Here is a 25,149-nt window from a genome sequence, read left to right as displayed (position 1 = left end):
CCGGCGGCTCCCGTCGCACCCGACATGGCGCCGCCCATGGCGCGGTGCCCCCGCCCTCCGCCGCCGCACCGCGCCAGGCAGCCGGGCCGGGGCGGCGCGGGGCCATGGGCGCCGCGGGAGGCGGCGCCGGGCGGCAGGGCAGCGCGGCGGGGTAGGGCGGGCGAGCGAGGCGCGGGACGGCGCGGCGGAGCTCGCAGGACCATGGCGACAGCGGCGGCGGCGCGCGGGCGGGCGCGGCGAGGGGCGCCCATGTACTCGGTAGGCGGGAGCGAGCGGTGCGGCGGGGAAGGGGCTGCTCACCTCACCTCACCCGCGCCGCGGCGGTGCCGCTCTCTCTGAAGGGGAATGAAGGGGAATGACGGCGCTTGGCGCAGTCTGCCCCTCCACCCCTTACCCCCGGTTTGTGTTCCCGGGGAAGCGGGAACCGCGCTCCGGACGGGGCGACGAGGCCTTTCCCGGGCCCCGGCGGGACCGGACGTTTCCCCTCGCCCGGTTCAGCTTCCCGCGCGCCCCTCTCTGCCTCGGCTGCTCCTTTACTATCTGTCGTGTCAGTCGCGACAGCCAGAGCTCCGATGCCGAGCGCCGCGGCTCCTTTCAGAGCTGCTGGGGAAGGCCCGCCGGCTTCGGGCAGGTGGAAGTGTCTCTTCCCTGCGGAGGCAGTGTCCCGGAGCGGCTCCCTGCGGGGCCGGGTGTCCGGGCACCGGGCGCTCCGCAGGGCTTCAGCCCCGCAGCAGCCTGTCCTGCCGGCCACGGTGAACTCGGCGCTGGAAGGCTGTCGTGGGGATGGAGTGGCCGAAGCGGGATTTCCCGTGTTACATAGTGAAAATTACTGTATTGACCTTATGTGTTCCTTGCGGCTCCTTTGCCAACCTCAGACAAGGAGGTACGGCTGTGGGGTGCTAAACCCCACCTCTCTACAAGCATTTGGAGGAGGGGATTAGGGAGAGAGAGAAACAGCTCCTTGTTTCGGCAGAGATTCCCGAACTTCTCTTCTGTGTCTTGTCTGATTGCTGCTATCCCAAGGGCATCGTGAGCACCATTGTTACATTGCATATCCTAGTTATATATATGGAAGCAGAGGAGTTCCAGGCTCCTGCTGTTTTGCTTTCATACTTCGCCATTGTCTCAGTAGCAGTGTGTGTCACTGAATTTTCTGATGTCCAGGTTTCTAACTGTTTTTTCTGAGTGTTGTCTACCAGCTGGCAGTTGAAGCTGGAACAACAGCTTGGCTGTAATGTGTAAAAGCACAGTTACAAGTCTTTAGTGCTTGATAAAGTGTGTGGTTTGGCTTCCCTCAGTGCTCTTTCAGAACAGGGCGTGAAAATAACTCTTGCCATGGAGAGAAATCAGTTGCATATCAAGTTTGAAAACATCAGAAGAAGAGCAGAGGCAGAGAGGTGATTTTTCACGGGCCATGGCCCTTGCAAAACTCTGCTCACCAGAGTTGCTCTGGGGAACAGCTGTAGCAGCACGGTGATTGCTGATGTGGCTGATGATGCCCATGCTGAATGCTGGGTTCCTTTGTTTGGATTTCATGTCATTGCAGATTGCAGGATTTGAACTTTTGTAACTGATACAAACCTTGCTTAGATTTTCTGAGCAATGACTTGTCACATACTGATCTGAGTAGGTGATACTTAGAGCCAAATATTTTCTGCTATCTTTTTTTTGTTGTCATTATAGAAAACAAGAGATTTATTTCTGTTTTATTTTTAATCAAGGGGGTTGATATAAAGTGTCAACAGCAACAGATGGCTAATAGAAACTATTTCCAGTCATCTTAACAGAGCTTACTCAGCTCTTGCAAAATACTAACCAGTTGAAAGCTGTGAAAGAAAAGAGGTTGAAAGCTGTAATGTTAAATCACACAGGACAAAAACCCCTAAAAGTTTTGCATTGATAGAGGTCTGGGTTTAGTACCTGTATGGGATTGTTTTGAAAGACCCTGGAGAGTTTGTTCTGCAGTTGCTGTGAGATAATTCTCTAAATTGCTGTGGAAAGAAAAGTTATACAATCTACTAAATGCAATTATAGTAGAAGGAAGGTCTTCAGATTTGCCTGTCCTGTGTGGGTAAAAGAATTTGAGAAGGGCAAACATTATAGTTGGATTTGTGTCTTCCGGCAAAACAAAATTGACTTTTGATACAGATGAGGCTTTGAAGGATATTTTTTGTCATTCTTAAGTGGGGATATTCCTGATTTGATTTTTTTTGTTTTGTTCCACCAAATTATCTTGTGTCAATGAATGGACAAGGAGCTAAAGGTTTGCTCTCTACTAAATGTCAGCTGCTCTGATAGTGTTGCTGATGTGGCTCTGCTTGGCTGGCAGTGAAACCCGACTCCCTCTCCCAAGGCTGAAAACCCAGCTGCCACTGCTGGGCGTTTTGCTTATCCGTTGCTGGTGTTCCCTGTGTGTTTGCTTTCCACTCAGCACCAGAAAAGGTCGCTGTAAGAGCCCATGAAACATGTTTTATCCTTCATTATCAGATTGGTTCTGCATGGATCGTATGTAGAAAGAGGAGGCTGAATGAATGAGAAGGTTGCCGGTGTTACCCTTCAAGTAGTACTGTGGAGGAAGACATAAGCATTTGTATTTTTAGTATGTTCGAATAAATATGCGTGGTCATAACTAATACTTCTATATTTTTGTTTCACAGAGGCTTACTCCAGTTGTCTTACTTATTTTGTGGCTGTGTCTGCTGTTTTGAAGTTTAGAGAAATGCAGTTTCAGTCTTGGGAAGACTGAGGAGTCATTCATACAAGCTGTAGTGATATAGGAGATAATAGGGGACATCTCTCTCCAGTGCAAGGATCTGCTGTCTCAAAGGGAAGAGTTTTGTCTCTGAATTTTTTTGCATCAGGATGGATCCACAATTAGTTCTCGATGTCCTGGGGTTTTTTCCTGCTTAGCAGTGACTGGTTACTCGGAGGCTGTGCTCTCTTTTTACCTATGTGTGCACCTTGTTGCAGTCACATGGCGAACTGTGAGGTGGTTTTGGTTTGTTTTGTTTTGTTTTAAATTTGTACCTGCCTGGTAACATTTAATGTACCTTACCTCCCAGCTTTGTGAAAGCCACGAGTCACCAAAGCCCCAGATGCAACTTTTAAGTAGCAGGGATTATTTTCTGTGTGTTGATGATTAGGTTTTTATAACGTCAATCATTGCATTGTCTTAATGAAGCTATGAGAGTTGGAATCAAAGGTCTTTTAGTTAATACCTATTAATCACGGAGAGGCTGGAGGCAAGGCACTTCAGCTTTAAATGCCCATGTCTTCTCCCAGCTTCTTCCTGTTGGCTGGAATTAAGTAACGTGGCATAGGGTGATTTGGGGATCTTTGCGGTTGGAAGGGATTAGGGTGAGGGGTTCTTTTGGGGTGTTTGTTGATTTTGCTTTTTAGTTTCTTTCTGGATCACCCTTCCAAGCAGGTAGTATTGGTTCCTGCAGTCACGGAGTATAGCATGCAGACATTATTGAAAGCTAAGAAGGAACCCCAAATGTTGCAGAATTAATTGCATATCATTATTTTGGTGCTGTAGCCAAGCAGATCACCAAATAGCCCAATACAGTGTCTCATTCTTCATTCGTATGTTCCTAGCAGAAAGAGCTCACATCAAAGAAAAGAGATGAGTTTGAGGATATCTTGGAGGAGAGACGGTTGTCCAGTGACTTGAGATACGCGATGAAATGTTACAGCCCGGTGATCTACAAGGGCCTTTCACCGTGCAAGCCAAACGCTATCAAAAGTGCTGTTCTCCAGTCAGAGCAAGTTCAGTATGTCATCAAGCAGGTGAGTCTGGACAAGGAACACCAAGATGCGGTGGATTGAACGCAGCCAACTTTGTGTGGCAGCAGGGAAAAAGAGGTTGTTGCTGGCCTCGTTAAAATGATAACTGTACTTTGGAAGATGGTCCAGTAAATAAGTAACTCTTTTGGCAGGAAAAAAAAATGCTGGAGTTGCCACTAAAACTGTCAGGTTCATGGAACAGTGTTTTGATTTTGCACATACAACACTTTGCTGTTAATTTATCCAGTGTGCCTGATTTTTTTTTTTCTTTCTCCTCCTACCCCACTGTTCTCACCACAGAGCAACATTGTGAAAGACATTAGCGCTCTCCTTCTTAGCAGTTTTTTACTTTGAGGATGTCTTGTAGGAATTTTATAGGTTTATGATGGGTTTATGAACAAGTCCTAAGTGCTGCTTTCACTAAAATGAGTTGTGTTTCACAGATAATTCTTTGAATTAGAAACACTGTTTAAGATGTAACTATATTTTTGTTTTAACAAGAAGACCAGCTACTACTTTATAACAAATCAAGTATTTTATGGTTAGGCTGACTAATACTTTGCACTGTGTTTAAATGCCTGAAATAAGTGTGTGTGTGTGTGTGTTAGCAGGATACCTAATTTCAGTATTCATAAGAAATAATTCCAAGTGTGTAGAAATACATGAGATGTTTTGGTTAGTCCTGTGTGACAGGCTACGGTAAATTTTTTCTATTTGTTTCTTTTAATGGCTTTCATTACCTGTGATACATCAAAATGTGTTACAGTGTGACAAAGTGAAGTATGTCACTACACACCACAAAGTAGTTCTGTTTTCATTATGGATTGCTACATAGTATGAAAGCCAAAAACATCTGTCAACTCTAGATACGTGAAAAAATTTACTGAAAGAAAATACTTTACAGAGGATTTGGCAGAAAGATATTGGTGTGACTTTTTTTTCTTCTGAAGTGCTTTTTTGATAGAAAATGGTTTTGATGGATATTTTCTGGGCTGGCATCAAGTGGCTGAAGGGAGTTAGCAGACCTGACATTGCAGCCTGGTAACCAGCTTTGCACTAGAGATTACTGGAAGTTTCTGACTGAGAGTGTCCTGGGCAGTGTGCCCAGCGGTCTACGATTAGGGTCCTTCCTGCCTGGGCACGGTTTGCACAGCTTTACACAGGCACACTAGAATTTGTTCTTGTGCCAAACTGTTGAGGTTACTGAAGTTCAGTGTGGGAAGTTAAGGTCACTTGTTTGTTTTAGCTTGCTTTATGTGACTGGTCTGGTTTTTTGATTTCTGATTTTGGGATGTTCTTAGTTCCATAGTAATTTGCCCTTAAATCACACAAGTGAACTGTGGTAAGCCTTTTGCTGGTGAATGAGAACAGAATCCCTTCCTGCTGAATAGCAAGAATAATTTTTTGGCTTCCTAAGCAAGACTGATTTTCTCAGGCTTAAGTGGAAGCAGTTTTTGGCTTCTTTAAGCAGCTGAAATAATCAGTTTCAACTACACATGGAAATACTTAGGATGGTGAGTAATGCATTTAAGAAAACACAGTTGACTTAGTAGATATGTTAGTAAGGTATGTGGAGGTTGGAGGAGATGGATTTTCTCATATGTCACAAAATGGAAATAATAGGTAAGCAGCACTGGCTTCTGAACAGAGGTGTGCTTTTGAGGAGGCTTTTTCTTCTACCATTCCTTTCCTTTCCTCCTGTGTTAAGTAAAAGTCGTGTTCCTTTTTCTGTAACAATAAAAGGCTTAACTTTTTAATTAAATATTTCTAGATTCAAATATGAAATTGGAGGGATGGCCATTATTTAAGTCTGTTTCAAGGAACTTGAAAAGGAAATGTGTATGGCAACAGAAGAAGAATCATTGATATGCACAGTTGGTAGGGACAGTGCTTTGTATGCAATTCAGCTCTCCATTGCCAAAGGAATACATTACAAAGAAATAGAAGTGTGATAGGGCTGAGGTTCTTTGTAGACTCTCACCTAAATGCACTTAAAATATTTACATTTTTACTGTCTCTACAAACATAGGCTTCATTTTACTATTGAAAGAAAAATGCACAGAGCCTTCTTCAGACTGGTAATATAGGAAATATTCTTTGAACTTAAGTCTCCTCTGAATGTGCTACAAGTTAAGGCATTGTATGGTGTGTTTGGGGGGAGGATTGTTGTATGCCCTCCCCCTGCCATTGACATCTAAGCTTATTTTGGTTTTTGAGCAGCTTTAACTTGGCTCTGTCGTGTTGGCTGGCACCAAAGAGATTCTATATGATTAAATCCATGCCTATCACATAAAACAAAATCTTGTGGACTATTTCAGTACTTCTCCCATAGCAGCTGTGGCACATTAGAATGGTGTGCATGGGCAAGGAGAAGGGAACAACTTGTCACTGCTGTTTTGTTTCTCTTTAGTTAGCAAAAGAAATGGGAGAATCACCTGATATTATTCAAGAAGAAGCCACGGAAATCCTGGATGAGATGGGCCACCGTATGCAACTAGGAGCCGTCAGATTTTTTGCCTTCGCTCTGAGCAAAATATTTAAACAGCTTTTCCAGAGGGTTTGTGTGAATGAAGAAGGAATGCAGAAAGTGAGTACTGGTGGGAGGAAAAAGTTAAAATATTTTCAGACCGGTCAGTTGGACAAGAGCTCTAATCAACAAATAACAAATGTGAAAAATACCCTCTGAAAAAAACCCCAAACCTGCACTCACTTTTGTTTGTTAGCGCATTTCATAGTAAATGTGGAAGGAAAGACAGATGATATGTAAGTATTTTAGAGGCAAACAGCTCTAAACAGCTATCAGGATTTTTTGTATGTTTTCCAATTGGTTCCTGTGTTAAGGAATACCATGTGCCTGTGATTCTTTTAACCACTGAGAGAGTGTTTTCTATCTGATATTATAAAATAATAACATATTTTGCTGCATTGGGGGTCGCAATATAATATTGCATGGCTGAGTGTACTGGCTGTTCAGCAAAACCCTCATACAACTAAGAGTGGTGAAACACTGCACACCTCTGAGGCAGGAGATGCTTTAGATTTTCCTCAGTTTCCAGGGACCGATATCCCCCTATTTCATTTCAGGGTATTGCTGTTCTGGAGGGTGCAGTGCATTCCCTGGAAGTCAGCAGTATCAGTCCTGACATCCCCTATTTGGTTTCCCATCCCCATCAAAATTAGAAATTAGGAATTAGACTATCCCATGACAGAGTGCCCCTAGTTTTTGTGTCCTCTGATGCTTTTGAGCCTCAGGTTGCTACTTTGGAAGCAACTGCTCCAAATTTCTTATGGGTTCTGTGCTGAAAGAAGTATTGTTTGTGGACAGAGAAACAACCCTCAAGCAAATGGGGTTTTGTTTGCCTCAAGCCCTGTGCGGGTCTGTATTTGCAAATTTCAACAGTCAGTAAATATTGGGACAATATTGTTTGCACTGCTCTTTTTCAGTTGCAACACGCCATTCAGGAGCATCCCGTGGTGCTGCTGCCCAGCCACCGAAGCTACATAGACTTTTTGATGCTGTCTTATTTGCTGTACACATATGACTTGGCCTTGCCTGTCATTGCTGCAGGAATAGGCAAGTATGTTTTTAAACAGTGTTTTCAGAGAATTGGTAGCATTCTCTGGTAGCTGCAACTATAAGCAGTTGTGTTTAACATCTGCTCCAAATATATCTTGTTAAATCCTCCTTGGGTGAGGTGCTTAAAATGTCTGAAAGCCTCTCATCCGTGCTGAGTCCTTTCAAAGGTGAATTTTTTTCATAGCAAGTTCGCCCAGAAGTACCCCGCCTGTAGACCTGAGACTGGGGCAGAGATAAGGGTTGTGAAGAAGAAGGGTTGTTCTATTTGCTTTCATAGCCTGGTAACAGGCAAAAGCTTGCCCAGGTGCTACTGTGGATGCAGAACTTTTTGTGATACTTCATACAGTTTAAAGTGCAGTCACAGCAGCCAGATATGAAGTACCAGACACCTCCTGCTTGTTTCTGATGTGACTGATTCCTTTGAAGTATTGGCAGAACTTTGTGACCTGCTGAGAACAGAGCTGGCAGGGAAGTGATCAGGATTTTGGACATACTTAGTTGTAAAGCAGATGAAGCCAGGTTACTTGTGGGAAACAATTCTTGAGGGCTTGAGCAGTCAATGTTTTCTGAGTTAATGTGCTTTTTGATAATGTGGATGCTGTCAGCACTTAACTTAGAAACCTGATCTTGGAAGTCACAGGTATCAAACAGGTTGTAAGCAGGCAGAAAAACCACCTCAGGTCTGGTGCAGCACTGTAATATGCACTGGTAAGCTAGCAGAGATCTGGAACCTACTGCTTTACTGTAGCCTTCTTTTCCAATCAAGAAGTTCGGAAGACAAATAGAAGCTGTTGTTGCTACAGAAGATGAGATTTCCCTGGTCTCTGAGTTTGCTGCATCTGGGTGATGCAAGTTAGATTCACAAGTCAGTGTTTCACAGCTGTCTTGATCAAGGTCTTGCAGTTTGCCTGTTCTGTATTATTCAGAATCTGCTCATGTGTTATTATAGGTATTGGTGTAATCCTTTGCTGACTTGGATTAGGGTATTTTTGAGTTTTGGACCTCATAATAGTATCTTAAGGATACTATTAGTTTAGCTTACAAGGATTTTTTTAATGATTAACATTTTTTGAATGCTTTGGGTGCTTCAGGGTCAAAGTTCTAAAGAATTAGATGCTTGTAGCTTGATACTGGCCACACATGTATATTATTTTAAATTCCTCTGGAAAAAATACAGTTCCCTATGGTTGTAGCTGTATTTCATAACTGCATATCACGTTGGGGGTTCACAAGATGTGGTTTACAAATTCACTGTCAAAGCAGCATTTGTGCTGAGTGGAGAGACTCTCCTGATATAGGTGGTAAGTCCCTTTGCTTTGTTAGTTATCTCTTGGCTTCAAGCATACAGATGAATCAGTGGGGATTAGCCAAGGGAAGGTAAACAGTTGCCAGTAACACTCTAGTACATCCTTATACAGTACATTGGCAGGAATCTAGCTGATGCTGGGATGATGTTTCTGACACCTTTGACATCTTCAGGGGCAGTCATTGTCAGTTTTACAACTAGAAGTGTGAATTTATTTGACTGAGTGAATATCTGTTCTCCATGTTTCATGGATTGAGGTGGCAAGGAGGTTGGAGTGGCATGTTGCCAGCTGATGTGTGGACTTGTTTTAAATGCTTCCATTGGAACTTTGTTAAAATGGTGTTTTCCTGCTTTTGGCAAGTTAAGCATTGGCTATCATTGCTTAAAACTGAAAAACTGTAAAATAATTTTAGCTGGTTTAGTGTACATCCCTCAGAATGATGAGTCAGGATCATACATGGTCTAATATAGTTTAATTGGCTGCCTAATGTCTTCTGAGATACATTCAGAGGACCTGCTCTTCTCTAAAGATGAGAGAGACAATGTACTTCAGAAACTTAGTCTTTGTTATGAACTCTGACCATCTAAATTATGAAAATAAATTGCTCTAAGTGAATGCAGCTTAAAAAAAATGGAAAGCATAATATGCCATTCTTGTCAACATAAGTCTTGCTAGGCAATTTGAAAGCAAATAAATGTGTTGGCAACAATGGAATCCTTGAAAGAGATCTTCTCTATTCTGGTATTCAGTGTGCTAGAAATTTTGTGGTTGATTCTGCTGGCTGATATTAATCAATAAATTTTGTGTGTGTGGTTTTGTTTTTTCTTTGATTGTTTTTTAGATTTCCTAGGAATGAAAATAGTTGGTGAGCTACTACGAAGGGCAGGTGCCTTTTTCATGCGACGTTCCTTCGGTGGGAACAGACTCTACTGGGCAGTGTTTGCTGAATATGTGAAAACAATGTTAAGGGTAAATTTCTGAACTCTCAAAATGTCTACTTAAGAAATACTCTGTTGGAACAATTCTTGTGAGATGTGCAGGATGTCTTGGCTGTGTGATTGGAAGTCTTCATGGTGATCTGATTAAGTGCTTTTTACCTCAGATTTGCTGTAGGTGAAGACCATGTGTGCACTCTATTATTATTGCACAGTTCAGTAAGTGATAAACAAATTACTGCTTATCAGTTGCTTTGGATTGTTGTGTGCCATATCTCATGACAGACAATATTTTTGTTAATTGAACTATATGGAGTGGAAAATACAATGGATGAATGTAGGCTTACAGATGACTGAAATTAGATATGTGTGTCTCTCATTAAAAAAGCAACTTACTTGTATCTGAAGTACTTAAAGCTATTTGTGGGCACTAAAGAAGAAATGTTTTTTTCTGACTAGCTGTTTGTTTACTTTTGTAGAGTGGCTATGCCCCAATTGAATTTTTCCTTGAGGGGACTAGAAGCCGCACTGCTAAGACTCTGACTCCGAAATTTGGTATGTTTATTTAAGATTTGGAACTTTTAATATTATTAGCGTTTTCATTAGTGGCTATGTGCTTTGTAAGTTCTTTAGACAGAACGGGATGTTAAAGAAGAGGGAAACTGAGGAAGTCTGTCAGAGTCTGGAAAACACCATGGCTGGGTTCCAAGCCCATACAAAGATCAGCAATACATTTCACTTGCATTCGACTGCTTTTCCTCCCTTTGCCCCATTGTGTACCAAATTCAATAACTCTTCACCCTTTTCTTCCTAGACCATAGACATCCCCTGGCCAGCAGAAGAATACTGTAGTTCTAACTGTAAAAATAATGGGGAATCTTTAGAGGAAGATGCTGTGCAAAAAAAGAGCAGTGCTGCTGAAAAGAGCACAAATAGCTGTCCAAGACTGCTGCTTCCATTTACCCTCTGTTTTAAGGCTTGGGCAATGTCTTTTGCGTGCTTGAAGGGAGAAGAGGCACAGTGTACACCTGTCAGCAGCTTCTAAAATGCAAAGATATCCTTTTCAAGTTAAATTGCAGTTGCCTTACCCTCTTTGAAAGAGACAGGTGATTCATGTTTGGTTGTTTTTTGGTTTTTTTTCCCAATTGGCAGGTCTTCTCAGCATTGTGATGGAACCCTTTTTCAAACGTGAAGTCTTTGACACATACCTTGTTCCCATCAGTATCAGCTATGAGAGGATATTAGAAGAATCTCTCTATGCCTATGAACTCCTAGGAGTCCCAAAGCCCAAAGAATCTACATCTGTATGTAAATTATAATATAATAGTATAATAAAATAAGTGGATGTCTACAAACGCTGTAGCACCAGAATTTGAGTTTTCCTCTTCCCGTTTTCCTAGGGGTTGTTAAAAGCCAGGAGAATCCTCAGTGACAATTTTGGTACCATACATATCTACGTTGGCCAGCCAGTATCCCTTAGAACCTTGGCATCTGGGAGGATCAATCGGTGCCCGTACAATTTGGTTCCCAGGTACCACATCTTTCCACGGTGTATACACAAGAAAACATTTGTTTAATCTACAACTGTGTGAACTAAGATGTTCTCTTGTACTTTGTTTTCATCTTCTCTCACCTCCCTCCATCTGACTCTTCAGACTGCTGAACCTGTTTGGTCTGAGCAGAGGCTTATTGTGCTTGTGACTGGGTGTTTCTGAAATGAATTGTTACTTGTGGCTTTCCCTGTGTTGAGAAGAGGCCACTTTAAAATTTAATGGTGATGCATGAACCAAGCAAAGCTCTGTTTTCTGAGAATGTGGTGCTTTTGCCACTTAAAATTTTCACCTTTTTCTCACTTTTTGCATTATTCCTGCAAGCTGTTAAGCGACCATGTGTCAGGGAGCTGTAGCGTGACTGGCTTGTGTTGCTTGTGCAATTTCTTTCTGTAAAACATAATGCTTTTGAATTTTGATTGAACATTCAATGTACAGCATCACTACAGAGGTCTGTGCTCCGGGAACTATCATGCAGCTACTGATGCTTTGTTCTATACTTCTGTTTTACCTAGCACATAGAATCACCTTGCTGTAAAGTTATGGATTTGGGAGCAATATGGAAGAAATAGAGGGGTGTTATTTATATTTGACTTTTTGAGCTCTTTACCTTAAATTACTTTTTTTTTTTTTTTTTTTTTCAGGCATCTTCCCCAAAAGCCATCTGAGGATATCCAAGAATTTGTCAGTGATGTAGCATATAAAATGGAGCTCCTGCAAATAGAAAACATGGTTTTGAGCCCATGGGTGCTAGTTGCTGCTGTTCTGCTCCAGAATTTGCCAGCCATGGAATTTGAACTTCTAATAGAAAAGACTCTATGGCTTAAAGGCTTAACACAGACTTTTGGAGGATTCATTGAATGGCCTGGTATACAGAGAAAGTGTTATTTCTGTTCCTCTTATTGCTTATGAAAGATAAATTCTATTTCTATGGAAGCAGTGTATGGTAATAGCTTTACAGAATTCTTAGAGTTATAAATGGATTTTAGGATATGCTAAAAATCGTGCTGAAACCTGACAGGTTTTGACTTAACCTGTTGAAGATAATACTTTGAAAAACAGTTAGGTGGAAACAGAACAGATATTTTACTGATGTATCATGAAATGTGGCATGAGAGGGAAATTTATAAGGTACTTTATTAGAGTACTGAGGTTTGTGTAGTGTCTGTCTTTCTGAGCTCTGTGTAAGTCACAGGCATTGCCTGATCTGCACCAGTTAACTCCTTGTAATGCTACATTTCCTACACCAACATCACCTGCACTGACTAGAGTATTAGTTATTACTGGTGCAAAGAACTAGCAGAAAACAGATGAGTGGAGGAAATCAAAACTGTCAGTTGTCTGTTTATTTTTATTTCACTTTATCTCCAGAAACAATTATGACTTTTGAAGGGAAGGCTTCTTCAGTGGTTTTATTAATACAGTTATACACACACCCACTTATATATACATATATATATATGTATAATGTGTGTATTGGCTGCTGAAATGTTAATTGTACTTTCAAACTTTCTGTTTCAAACCTCTCTGTGAGCCAGAGACACAGGCAAATTTGGAGCCTCAGAATGTAAGTGCAAAGCAAAGCACAGTGTTGTGTAATGCAAGTACATTTACCTTTCAGCAGTAGGTAGACTTAAACCAAGGTTCTTTGCTTTTGTAGTCCTGCGTATAATCAAGGATCCCTCTCACTACTACAATAAAGGCTACTGGTATAAAAGAACTCTGTTGCCTTTGGAAAAACCCACTTCTTTCAGGGGTTGGCACTACAGGCAATGCAGGCTAGGTCTGCTTCTGCCAGACTGGTAAAAGCAAGAATTTCATCGCAATACTTAAACAACATTTAGAACCTTACTACACAGTAAAGTGCAAAACATACCATGTTCAGATTTGCTTATTTATGTTGTTTATTTTCTTAGCAACAGTGAGTAAGCATTTGCTGTAGTAGACTTGAGATGTAGTCAGGGAATAGCAAATAGGCATGGTAATGAAATGGAGGAATGACAGCAGCTGAGTGGATTTTGTTGGAGTGTGCTGGTTGTGCTCAAGCCATCAGTTGCACAGAAACTGGGTTTGTTTTTTTGTTTGGATTGGCAATTTGAAAGAAGAAATACATTATAAAGGCCGATTTGCTGATGCCAGCAACTACATGTACCCTCTCCATTCTTTCAGACAGCTGGTTATTTCTGCCTTTGTCATGCTGGTTGGTTGTTACAGGCAGAACATTTGCAAAATTTTATGTTCAGAACAGGAGCTGTAAAATTACTCGCACAGACTTCTGCTTCCTGTTGTATTGAGAAACTTAGGAGCTTTAACAAAGTGGGTTGAAGGAGTAAACAAGATGCAAGGAGACTCTACGTGTAGTTTGTATTAAAGGAAAGGAATATGATGTTTTTTTTCTGTCAGAGGCTATATTGATTTGACATGCCTGTGGCGCTGTGAGCATGTGAAGTGTATTTTAGCGTTCAATAAGAAGTTTTTGTTGCTTGCTTGTCAAATCGATTCCAATTTGATGCAGGGAATGTTTCTCATTGAGTAGGTATGTTATGTAACAATATTTATGTTAAGAATTTTTATAAATTTAATTTGGGATGAGGCCTTGCTTGCCTTGTATGAGAGTTGATGAAAAAGTTTATAAAAAAAACTGTACCTCTGATTCAAAACTTGTAGTGTTGGAAATGCTTAAGTGGAAGTATAGTCTCCATTTCCTTACTAATGAGTGGAACCATCAAGCAGACCTATCCTTTTTCTAGCCTTTGGAGGCTCAGAATACTTGTTCCAGAGACAAAGGAATAATTACAATTTGTAATTGTTAACAAGTGGAAGAATTTGAAGTGTTGCAATTATAGAAGTGTCTGAAATTTGTTCTCTCCATGTCGTGCTGTGTCTAGGTTGCCAGTTCCTGGTATGGATTATATTGGAACATCTCTCTCACTGAATGTTCGGTGTAGTGTCTGAAATACTGGTGCATTTTAGGCTGTTTCAATAGAGTTATGCTCCCTTTTGCAACTTCCTGAGTGTTGCATTTTCCTCCTAGATAACCTGTGTGCCAAAAAAGCGGTCCTGTCTGGCCTCACCCTGCATTCCAACATCGCTCGCCTTGTCGATGGCCACGTGGTCCTGCATGACAAGGGAGTGGAAGATGGAGCCGTAGGGGAAATCGTCTTCAGGCACGCGCTGGCCGTGCTGATGTGCGCCACGTACAGGAACCAGCTGCTGAACGTCTTCGTGCGCCCGGGCCTGGTGGCAGTCGCCTTGCAGATGGCACCCAGCTTCAGAAAAGGTACTCTGGGCTCTGAGAAGCTGCTGGCTTTGCTCCTTGTGCCGTCAGCTGGGAGAGGAGCACGAGGCTCCTGTGACTGCTAGCGGGAGCTATCTGAGACTGTTATACTTAGGATAAGGTGGATGTGTTGGGAGGGCATGGGGATATTTTGCTTGCCTTGTTTTTTTGTTTATTTACCCTTTGATTCTTTTGTGGGATTTGATTTTGGCGTTTAATGCATGTTCTGAGAAGCTACAAGCCCCCTCTTTCCTTTTCTTAACAGTTGAATCAAGTGCTTTGAGTACTTGCTGTTCTATTGTGGTTTCTGCCATTGTATGTATGCTTTAAATGTCAAGTCCATATTTTATTTGAAGTAGGTAGGTACTCTCTGAAATAAGGAATAAATGTCTCTTCACTTGCATTTACAGTATTTTTTTTTTTTCAGAGGAAGTCTATAGCTGCTTTAGCTTCTTGAGAGATGTTTTTTCTGATGAGTTCATCTTCTTTCCTGGCATTTCATTGAAGGTAAAAACATCCTTTATACAAAAGTACTGATAGTAATGCAACCTTTATTTTCGTTAAAATAGCATCTGATTCCAGGGCTCTGCCAAATGAGTGCTTTATGAAAAACACCTACACGCATATCACCTTGATCTGCAAGTGGGAGAGAGAACTTTAAAGGGGGTCATTATGTCAGTTGCAAAATATTGTCTGAATCCACAAGGTTGCTGATGCAATTTTTTTCCCCATTCCAGGAAAAAAATCTAAAAATCATGAAATTGCCCAATTCTGAACTATTAAAATGAACTGCAGCACTAATTTGGCTTTTTTTGCATAAAGCTACCAGTTTTCCAGCACAGATCTGAAAATATATGTTAAAACAGTCACTTTGATGAAGTGTAAATGCTGTCAGGGGTACAGCCTGTGAAGGCTTTTGAAGTGAGAGTTTTCCTAATGGCATAATAGTTTCCCTTTTAAGAGTCTTATGGAAGTTTTACTTGCATCCTCTTTTGCTTGAAAAGAGCTTCCCCTCATTTTACCTCCTGCCCCATACAGGCATCAGTCAGACAAAGCCAGTATTGTTCCTGCACGCTGCCTTATGCCAGGGCTCAGTGTGCCTGTGTGCACCCCTGGCACAGCTGGATACAGGCAAGGTGGAGAAACTGCAGGCAGTCCTTGGCTCTCTGCAGGACTTGCTCTCTCAGTTTGTACACAAACCTGCTGGGTCTGAGCTGGCTCTGGTCCAGCCTGCTTGAAATGCAGGTGAAAACAAGTTTATCAGTAAAAAAAAAAACAAACTGTTTCAGCCTCACACCCAGTATAAATTGGTATGTGTAGTTTTTATTTGGATTTTAAACTGATTGCATGGGATTTTTATCGATGCTAGGGACAAATATATGATGGTGATAGTTATGATCCTTCCTGCATTAAAAAAGAGCTAAGTGTAATTTTCACAAGAATGTTCAAGACTTGCAAACATATTAAAATCTTATAGATTTTTATATAGAAGAGAATTAGGCCTTTTAAAAAGGCTGATTGGCACTGTTAAGTTTTATTTGTTAGCAATTGCTACCTCTTGCAGCTTTTTTTGAAATAGCAGGAAGGTGGCTGGCTATGACTGACTTTGCAGGAGTCAGATGGAAGAGTTGCTGTAATGCTAAGGGACCTTTACCCACTCACTCACCCCTTTATTCATTCTTGTGTCTGTCACGTCCTTGTCCCCTCCCTTTGTGGTATTTGTTCCCTTTTTGCCTATATTGGTTGTAAAATGGTTTTGTCCTTGACATTTCCATACTTTGTAACTTTTTGACCATTTTGTTTTCTGTTTGGTAGAGGGCAGGCCAGTGATCTGTATTATCATTTATTGCAAACAGTGGGCATGAGATAAAGGCAAACCCTTAGTTTAAAAATAGATAAATAAATAAAAAACACCCACAGGAAAAAACCCCAAACTGGACAACCTGACCCTGTTTTGACAGACTCCTGAGGGAGCTCAGGCTGGCTGTTGCAAGAGCAGCCACAGCCACTTTCTTTGTGCCAAGGCCTGCTGTGTGTTGAGGAACTGCTCGGTTTAAGAACATGGTCCCGCTGCCTTTTTCTAAGGGTATTTTTGGGAGACAGGAACATTTTGGTTCAAGTCTTTTGAGAACTGAGTTCAGAAATGAGAGCGGTGTCCTGTTGTGGTTTCTGTTGTTGATTTTGTGGGAAATGGTAGCTGCACTTTTGTAAATGTTAGAATTTTAGTTATGCATTTCTCACCCAGGATTTTGAGGAAGGATGTTTTCTACTCACAAAATGTGATGCCATTCAAACAAGTCAACAGGAGATTTACCCTACTGACAAAGGAAGTGGTACAGTGTCTTTCTTGTCTGCTATGTTCAGACCTTTTGTGGAAGGTTATCAGGTATGTGGTCCTTATTTTTTCCTGTGTTTTACAGAGAAAATAAGAGAGCTGTGATACTTCTGTGTAAATAGGCTGAGAAATGCAGAAGTTAAGAAATAGCAGTAATAAATCTTAAACACCACCCTCCCCCAAGGATCCCAATTTTAGCTTTTGCAGACTTGTCTAATTTACTAAAGCAGTAGCTACTGTATAATGTGATGGCTCATTGTGGGTTTATAAGATCCATAGGGAGTGTTCTACTACCAGGTTCATTGTTCTTTTTTATGAGGAGCTCTTTTTTAATTCATTTTATATGGGCTGTCCTGCTAGGTGTGGAAATGAGTTTGCATCTCCTATCTGATAGCTGTTATGGGAATCATTAATTCCATCCATATCTCTTTAAATTCTTCTGGTTTTTCCAAGGTCTTAATAAGATTAAACATTTACATTCCTGTAGTAAGCAATGCATACAAACCCAGAAGGCTAAAATCTCAGGTAAGTCAGTATAAGATTGGCGAGACTGTAGATGTTTAACATAGTGGGATCTAGTTAGTGATCTGATGTGTGAGGTGGGTGTAACTACTGCTGTGCCCATCTGTTCTCATCTTCAGAGTTTCTTTTTTATTCCTTAAAAAAATTAAACTGTTTTTGGTTGTAAGAACAAGAATATAAAATTAATGTCTAAGGTAACTACTACAGAAATACTGAGTCTTATTTTAATATTGGGATTTTCTTACCCCTGAAACATTAATAAAACTTTCAGGTGCTCTGTGCAATGGTACCTTTTGAGTTCCTCTCCTATGCTTTTCAAAGTGGAAGAGTATTACTTACTTACAAGGACATGTCTATTTATAATTCATTACAAGCTGACAATCTAAAAGAAAGGAATGCTCATTTTCTTGAAAATGTTAGTTAATTTTCAGATACCTCTCAAAGGAAATGAAAGAAGCATTTACTGAGAAGCAGTTTATACCTGGAGTCCGCAACTTTGTTTTTCAGCTTCTTGAAAAGGGTGTGTACAGCTGTTATGCAATATGATTTTACAAGAGTAGCCTGTTAATTGAAAATTATAAAAGTTTTAATTGTATTTCTACCTTCTCCACAGGGAGTACACAATGTTATGAAGCACTGTCTTCTGACATGCAGAAAAATGCCTTATCAGCTCTTGTGCAACTGGGTGCAGTGAAGAAGAAGAAAATGTAAGTAATGTTACATTTCTGGTATATAGAAATCTTAGTGGTATTTCTTGATGTCTTAGCTCCTAGTAGAACAGCAGAACCCCAACTGCCTGAGCACCAGAGGTTGACTGGATAGACTGGAGTCATGGAGAAGACCCAAGATGTTCATTCTGTACATGACGTGGAAGTGGAAAGACTCCTGTGGGACCTAACAACAAAATTCATTAACTCACTAGCAGGCTGCTTCTGATTCCCTTTACCTTTTGGTTTTTGACTTTTATCCCAAGGCTCTCATAAGAAAAGGGCAGCACTGCTTATTTGTAATTCTGTGTGCTACAGTAAGCCTTGTCAGGCTATGTAAGCAATAATCAGGAATACTGCTGGTTTTGGGGGACTTCAGCACTGGACTCATCTCAAAGCAATTTAACTGAAAGCTTAATTATTTGAGTCTTTTTACACAGTTCATGGTTTATAGGTCTAAGATTAAAACCCATCTGTTGCTGCATTATTCTGTTATCAAATGAATTTGTGTTGTGGTGCTTCTTACTGTGTTTAAAAGTATGATCATGGAGTCCCCAGTACAATATGTCCCTGCAGTGTCTGGAGTGTTTCACTGAACATACTTGGCAGCTGATGACCTGAGCTATTTCCTTAGCCTCTGTTCATGAAATGAATAGGTTAAGATAGATGTCTATAGCTAAATTCCCCTATCAAGTAAAAAGAATAAATTGAGTGCAACAGGATTTGGTGACTGTGAACAAAAGAAAAGATAAAGAAACCATGACCGTTCTTGAGTCGTCTAACATATCCTTAAATTTGATACGTATGCTGGTAGGATGAAAAATATTGTGTAATTATGGAAATGTTTTAATTCAGATTATTTGTGGAGAAATGATTGGAATAAGAAACACTTGTTGAATAAACTTTTTTTTTTTTGGTAATTGTAGGCCCAATGGATTCACTTACAACGTAAATCAAGAGGCTGTTAGTAAAATCCTGGACATGTTTGGTAAGTGTTCTCTAATTAATTTGAAAAGAGCTTCTTAGGTTATAAATTACTTTGGACAATGTACCTATGTTAGATGTAGTGCTTTTCCATAGTGCTAGTAGTTCCATAGATTTAACTGCATAAAAATCTTAGTAATATTTTTAAAAATACTTTTCCTGGTATCATTTGCTGCAGCTTTGAATCTTCCTTCTTTATTTCACATACTGTGCCAACCCAGTGGCTGAGGGCAGTAACGTAAGAAGTAGTTTATTTATTGGTGTGGTGTTTACAGCATGTTGATCAGAAGTATTTATTGTGGGTTTTTTTTGTGTTAGATGCTCGGATACCTGTACAGAAGCCTGTGGCTGCACGACTCTAAACGGTCACTGCGGTGAGTGGATGTAAGCTCCTGCTGAGAACACGGAGCACTGCCCTGCTGGAGCAGGGTTAGGAGCAGGCGAGGTTCCCCTCCTGCCCAGCCAGCCTGCAAGTGTGGGAGGCACAGAAGTGTTTCATCAGCTGGACAGCTCTCCATTACCACTTAGGAATTGCTGCTGAGGGGCTTAGAGGTGTATGTACATCCTCACCGTGTTTTGTTTTTTAAAACAAATTAAACATTGTAATTTTTTAAAAATAAATATTTAAAGAGATGTGCACAGCAATGGCTATCTAAATACATTTTTCTAGACTTGTAACAAGGAATGTGATTGGTTTCCAATATTTCATGGATGTGAAAATGTAACAGGGAATTAAAAGTCTTGCTATTAAAATTAATATTTAGAGAAAAAAACATTGCTGGCTGGCTAAATGCAAGGCAAGGCCCTCATGAATGAAGAGCACAAATCAAACCTTGGGCAATAACCAACCAGAACCGATAAATGTGTTGGGTTTTGTGTTTTGGTATTTTGTGTTTGGATTGGTTTTGGTTTTGTTGGCTTTTTTTTTTTTTTTTTTTTAAAGGCAGCTTGTCATTATTTTAATTACTTAATGAATGTTATATTTAAACACTGAATTAAAGTACCGTCGATAACGTGTCTGTCATCTCTTCCCCCTGTCTCACCGTTGAGGCGACAGACCCTGCCCTCGTCTTCAGGGTTTTTATTTTCCCCAGTCGTCTCCCTGCTGCCGCGTTACAAAAGCGGAGGCGGGCCAGGGGCGGGGCTGATCCCGGGGCGGGGCCGAGCCGGGGACGGGGCGGGGCCGGCGGAGCTCCCGCCCCTCTCGCTTCCTGGCGGCCGACGGGAAGCGGCATGGCTCCCGGCGTGGAGCTGGGTTTCGCGGCGGCGGCGGAGGGCCCGGGCGGCGCGTGGCGGCTGCGCAGCGCCCACTTCCCCAGCAAGGTCGGGGGGCGGCCGGCGTGGCTGGGCGAGGCCGGGCTGCCGGGCCCCGCCGCTCTGCGCTGCGGCCGCTGCCAGCGGCCCTGCGCCTTCCTGCTCCAGCTGTACGCGCCGCTGCCCGGCCGCCCCGACGCCTTCCACCGCACCCTGTTCGTGTTCGCCTGCCGCAGCCCCGCCTGCTACCGCCTGGCGGGCCCGGGCGGGCCTTTCCGCGGTGAGGCGCGGGGACGCGGGGAGGGACGGGGCGAGGGCCGCCCCCCGCCGCCCCGCTGACCGGCGCGTCTCGCCCGCAGCGTTCCGGAACCAGCTGCCGCGGCGGAACGACACGTACCCCGAGGAGCCGCCCCCCGAGGAGCCGCCCCCGGGCCCGGCCCCCCCCGCCCCCGCGGCGGCTGGGCAGCGGCGCCGCGCTCTGCCGCGTCTGCGGCTGCCTCGGGCCGCGCTGCTGCGGGCGCTGCCGCCGCGCCGCCTACTGCGGGCCCGAGCACCAGGCGCTGGACTGGCGGCGCGGGCACCGCCGCTCCTGCGGGCAGCACGCCGCCGGAGGTGGGTCCGCCTGCCAGCCTGTGGTTAATACTGCGCCGAGCTGCAGCTGTTGGGTCCTTAAAAGCTGCCGCTAGCGCTGTTTGGTCTGCCTTGCGCGCCACTTGGATTTACAGAGGTTCAAAGCAACGGGACTCCTGTGCTTCCCGCTGTCCTTAACGTAACAGTGTTTCATACCTTCAGGTCAGGTTTAGCAGTGATGTAAATCTTTCTTGCCCGTGCGATGTTTCCACTATGTCGTTTGCTGTGTAGCTTTTGGGGAGAAGGACGTGAAATACGAGATGACGCTGTGAAGTGGTATGTGTCTTCTGTTTTCTAGATGACTCGGCAGATGCAATTCCAGAGCATAACGAATTCCTTTTTCCAGAATATGAAATTCTGATAGAACCTGAGGAACCAGAATTTCCTGCTGACAGCACTGACGATGAACAAGGAGCTGAAGATACCTCAAAGGACACAAAAGAGCAAGAGGAACTTGGAGCTGCAGGCATTGCAGGTCAGAAATAAAATGCTGCCTGTAGTTCTTCCCAGTGATGCTTGTTATCACATCTTTAAAATATCAAATACTGTGATTTTTAAGTGTTCCTTGTAAGCTACTGGTGAAAAAACGCTAAATGTGCAGTCACGTGCGATGCTTGTTTGTTGTAGACATCCCATAACATAAGTTGCTTTTACGGGGGAGATTTGTTAAGCCCTGACCTCAGGAGCTGTTGAAGCAGTTGTTGCTGCAGATAGCTCAGTTACACTGTGTCCCTGTGCTTCCAATAGGTAAGGAGCAACTCAAGAGAGATGGACAGGACTCTGAGCACCCGCTGCTGGATGCTGTTGGAATCAGAAGATTGTTAGATCATCTTGACTTGATTTAGTTCAGTTTAACTCCTTCCCTTTCCAGTATTCCAGTACTGACATCTATGTTTAAAATGCAACAAAAACTAGTAAAAGGATCTGTGTGTGACCGTATATTAACATGCCATGAAAAGAAAGAAAAAGTCTTTTATTTATGCCACGAATGGCTTATGAAGCAAAATTAATTTATATGCACTGATATTGTTTTTAATTTTTAGTGTCTTCTATTAGCCTGTAACTTTTATTGTTCTTTTTTCTTGCTTAGATGAAGCATTTCAGTCCTTAGATGAAGAGACATTGGAAGCAATGGCAAAACATGAGACTGAAGAAGAAAAGATCTTCCGAATGTTTAAAAAACAAGTAGCAGCTGAACCAGAGCAGGTCAGAAGATGTTGAACGTGGTGGTTCTGACACAGCATCCTGCTGCACCTGCAACATTTCACTGCCTTTTGTGCCTGGTTAGAAATGGGAATGCCTCCTCATCCTCCACACACCTAACCCACACACTCTCACCTTCCTTATGTGCTGAACCTAATTTGTGCCGAAGTAAGAGTTCAGCACCTGCTCATCCGTCTCAAAGAGTCGCTGGCCAGGATGAGATGGCACGGGGGTGCTGAATCCCCCACAGTGTGGGAGGAGCCACCATCCTGTGGCATGGTTCTTACCCAAGGACATGGGGAACCACTGCACTGTTCCCCAGCCTGTGGCCCTGTTGGCCTTCCTTTTTAGCAGAACAAAAACTGCAGAGAAGAGCTCTGTCACTGTCACCAGCTGCATTGGGGGGGTGGCTTGGCTTTTTTTAAGGTTGAAGGAATTAGTGATGGCTTTAAAATTTCCACCATTTAACATAGGAATCTTCCCCCCTTGCTATTTCTTATTACTGCAAAAGGCTAAAAAGCTACATTGTCCCACAAAACCATGGTCCCTGGTTTCATTCAGAGAAGACACAGGTCTAAATCCATCAGTGGTGAAGAAGTTCTCTCCATGTTTTGCCTGGTAGCTGAGGGGTTAAGATACACACTCAGAAAGCAGGAGACTTTGAGTCTGTTCCCTTCCCTGCTTTAGGTATGTGCCTTACTCTGACTATCGCTGTACTGGCTGATCTGTCCAAGTGTCCTTTTGCTGATAATGCCTGATTTGCCAGTAACAGAAAAACAAAGGATATGTCTGAAAATACCTTCTTGAACATTAGGATAGTCTGCTTGTATTTAGAAGGAGAACTGCAGGCAGAAAGATCTGGTTTGCATTCCTGTCTGTGTGGTAATTATCCAGCTGCTCTTTCTCTGTCTCAAGACAGTAACATACACAACCTTGCATTTCCAGGTCCCTTGATTAGGGAAATACAGGTCACTTCAGATGATCCCTGGATCACTGAAAAAATGTGATATGAATACTTGCATGATTCACATATTTAAGAAAACTCGTACAAGAAACCTGTCTTATTTAGAATGCTGCATTTGGAAATTATTTTTTGCCATGGTTGTTACTTCAAAGAACTGACCTTTTTCTGCTCCATCTACAGATTTGTCTGTGTCACTAAACACCAATTTTATACCAAGATGAAAGGATAGTCATGAGAACTTAAACTTCTGCTGTATTTCAGATTATTAGATACTGCAGAGGAGGAGAAGGTCCACTCTGGGTGTCAGGTGAAAACAGGCCTGAAGAAAAAGATATCCCAAATTGTGTATGTGGTGCCAAAAGGATATTTGAATTCCAGGTATGTAAGCTCATTTGAAAACAATACAGGTAATGTATTTCAGACTCAGGATCTAATTGTACAGATGTTGGCTTGTAATTCGAGCAAGAAGGTTGAAGTTGCAACAAACTAACTATGCTAAATGATTGTCCAGGGCGTTTAATTTACTCTTGTACGTGCTTTTTCACTTCATGATCTGCATTATAAATAAGTTTGGCTGGAAGTATTCAGCTGCAGAATTTTGAATGCTAGATGTGTATGTATGGTGAACACAATGACACGCAACAGCAAAGCTTTGTTAAAACTAAGTTACTAAGGCAAAACCAGAATTTCAAGTGGTGGGAGGCTCACAGATCAGTGTTATAAGGTCAAATAAAACTTACCTAAATTCCAAATTTATTTCATTTGAGCTGCCATATACATAGTAGCTTCAGCTACTATATGAATCCTATTCAGGGATTTTGGTGTAAGCGAAAATAAATTCTTACACCAAATGCAGAACTGTTCTTCAGGAGGAGAAGTGGGGAGAGGGGAGAAGTCTGTTGCCTGCCTCTGAACCTTTTGGTTTTCCTTGAAGATTATGCCACAGCTCCTGAATCACCTTCAGGTTGACAGCCTTGGAGAGAGCATCGACTGGGGAACGCTGGTGGTGTATACTTGTGCTGACAGCTGCGGTGGGGGAAACGAATACCTGGAAGAGTTCATATGGAAACAAGACTACTCCATGGGCTGTACTTTATGAAGTTGAGCCATCCAGATGAAATAGTGGATTTGTTTCACTGCATCTCTGCACTGTGCAGAGATAGTTGAATTGAAGTCACTGATAACTGTGCATCTTGTAACAGTGATAAAACTGCTGTAACTAGACCTTGACAGCCTCTCTTGCGCTCCAGAGGAGCACAACCTGGTAATGAAGCCAGATGCATTCATTCAGAAAGCTTCATTTCAAATCTCATTTCTGAAAGTTTATTAAATAAAGATGAAAAACTTCTGGATTAGTGAAATTATTATTTGTTGGTAATGGAACATCAAAAACTTAAAAGATTGAAGTCTGTCAGGATTTTCATTGAGCTACTCAAAAATTAACATTCATTCAAAGAAAAGCAGACTGCTGTAAACCCACTTGAGTGCTTATATTGCAGAGCTGTACAAGAGTCAGCTAAGACAAAGCTGCATAGCCTTTTGCTGTGGAACTTAAATCTGTTTCCCTTTCTTAACAGGTATGCTAAACCTAACTTTGGAGTTTGTTGCGTGTCCTGATTTGAGATGAAATGCACAAAAATTAAGTGTTTTATCTGATTTAAAACTATTAGGCCCATGCAGAAGTGGTTTAACTCAGTTTCCTGGTGCAGAAGCAGTTTAGGCAAAGTCAGCCCTACCAGAACACATCTGTCTTGTTACACGCTGCCTGTAGCAGCAGATTATCAGGCTGAATTGTACCCTAGGTCTGCCGTCACTGGGGAAGTTTAAAAATAAGCGTCCTCTGCCACTATAGGATTGCCATATAGCTGAGGCAAGAGAAAGTGAAACTGTAATGCTGAAGCTTTACTGTGGTAGTTGCTTAACTACTCCTACGGCTATGGCTGTATTTGCAGAAAAGGCTTTTTTGTGTGTTTCTGTACGGAACTGACTTCAGTTACGTATTCCCTGAGCCGGCTCCAACCATTCATGGCTGCTAAACGGTGACTCTGTGGGGTTTTTAAATCATTTAGATGTTGATAGTACTCAAATAAGCAGGCAGAGAATGCTGTACATGGACGT

At 42.3% G+C, this 25,149-nt stretch overlaps 2 protein-coding genes across 4 annotated transcripts; both read left to right on the top strand.

The window, feature by feature from the left end:
* Positions 1 to 24: 24 nt before the first annotated feature.
* On the top strand, positions 25 to 19,983 carry GNPAT (glyceronephosphate O-acyltransferase). Of its 3 annotated transcripts, none has more exons than XM_040058919.1 (16): positions 25 to 258; positions 3,598 to 3,789; positions 6,197 to 6,373; positions 7,231 to 7,360; positions 9,512 to 9,639; positions 10,085 to 10,160; positions 10,758 to 10,909; positions 11,006 to 11,136; positions 11,800 to 12,023; positions 14,190 to 14,435; positions 14,860 to 14,939; positions 16,678 to 16,818; positions 17,710 to 17,809; positions 17,903 to 17,996; positions 18,923 to 18,984; positions 19,299 to 19,983. In XM_040058919.1, exons 1-16 carry the CDS (start codon positions 25 to 27, stop codon positions 19,340 to 19,342), a joined length of 2,211 nt encoding a protein of 736 aa, XP_039914853.1. In that variant the 3' UTR covers positions 19,343 to 19,983. The 3 variants fall into 3 exon arrangements, with proteins under 3 accessions (XP_039914853.1, XP_039914854.1, XP_058275819.1); XM_040058920.2 differs by having other exon boundaries at positions 179 to 258; positions 3,601 to 3,789; XM_058419836.1 differs by lacking the exon at positions 25 to 258 and adding an exon at positions 967 to 1,029 and having other exon boundaries at positions 3,601 to 3,789.
* A 230-nt stretch (positions 19,984 to 20,213) lies between these two features.
* Positions 20,214 to 24,325, top strand: PDCD2 (programmed cell death 2). The gene is given in 7 exon segments (XM_040058795.2): positions 20,214 to 20,514; positions 20,594 to 20,667; positions 20,669 to 20,846; positions 21,163 to 21,339; positions 21,955 to 22,070; positions 23,293 to 23,409; positions 23,966 to 24,325. Coding segments are annotated over 7 exon segments (1,128 nt in total). The 3' UTR covers positions 24,131 to 24,325.
* Positions 24,326 to 25,149: the final 824 nt, after the last annotated feature.

This window comes from Hirundo rustica, chromosome 3 (genome assembly GCF_015227805.2).
Source record: "Hirundo rustica isolate bHirRus1 chromosome 3, bHirRus1.pri.v3, whole genome shotgun sequence".
Lineage (NCBI taxonomy): Eukaryota > Metazoa > Chordata > Aves > Passeriformes > Hirundinidae > Hirundo > Hirundo rustica.
Note: the sequence above shows the minus strand (reverse complement) of the source record. Positions and strands in the feature narration are given on the sequence as shown.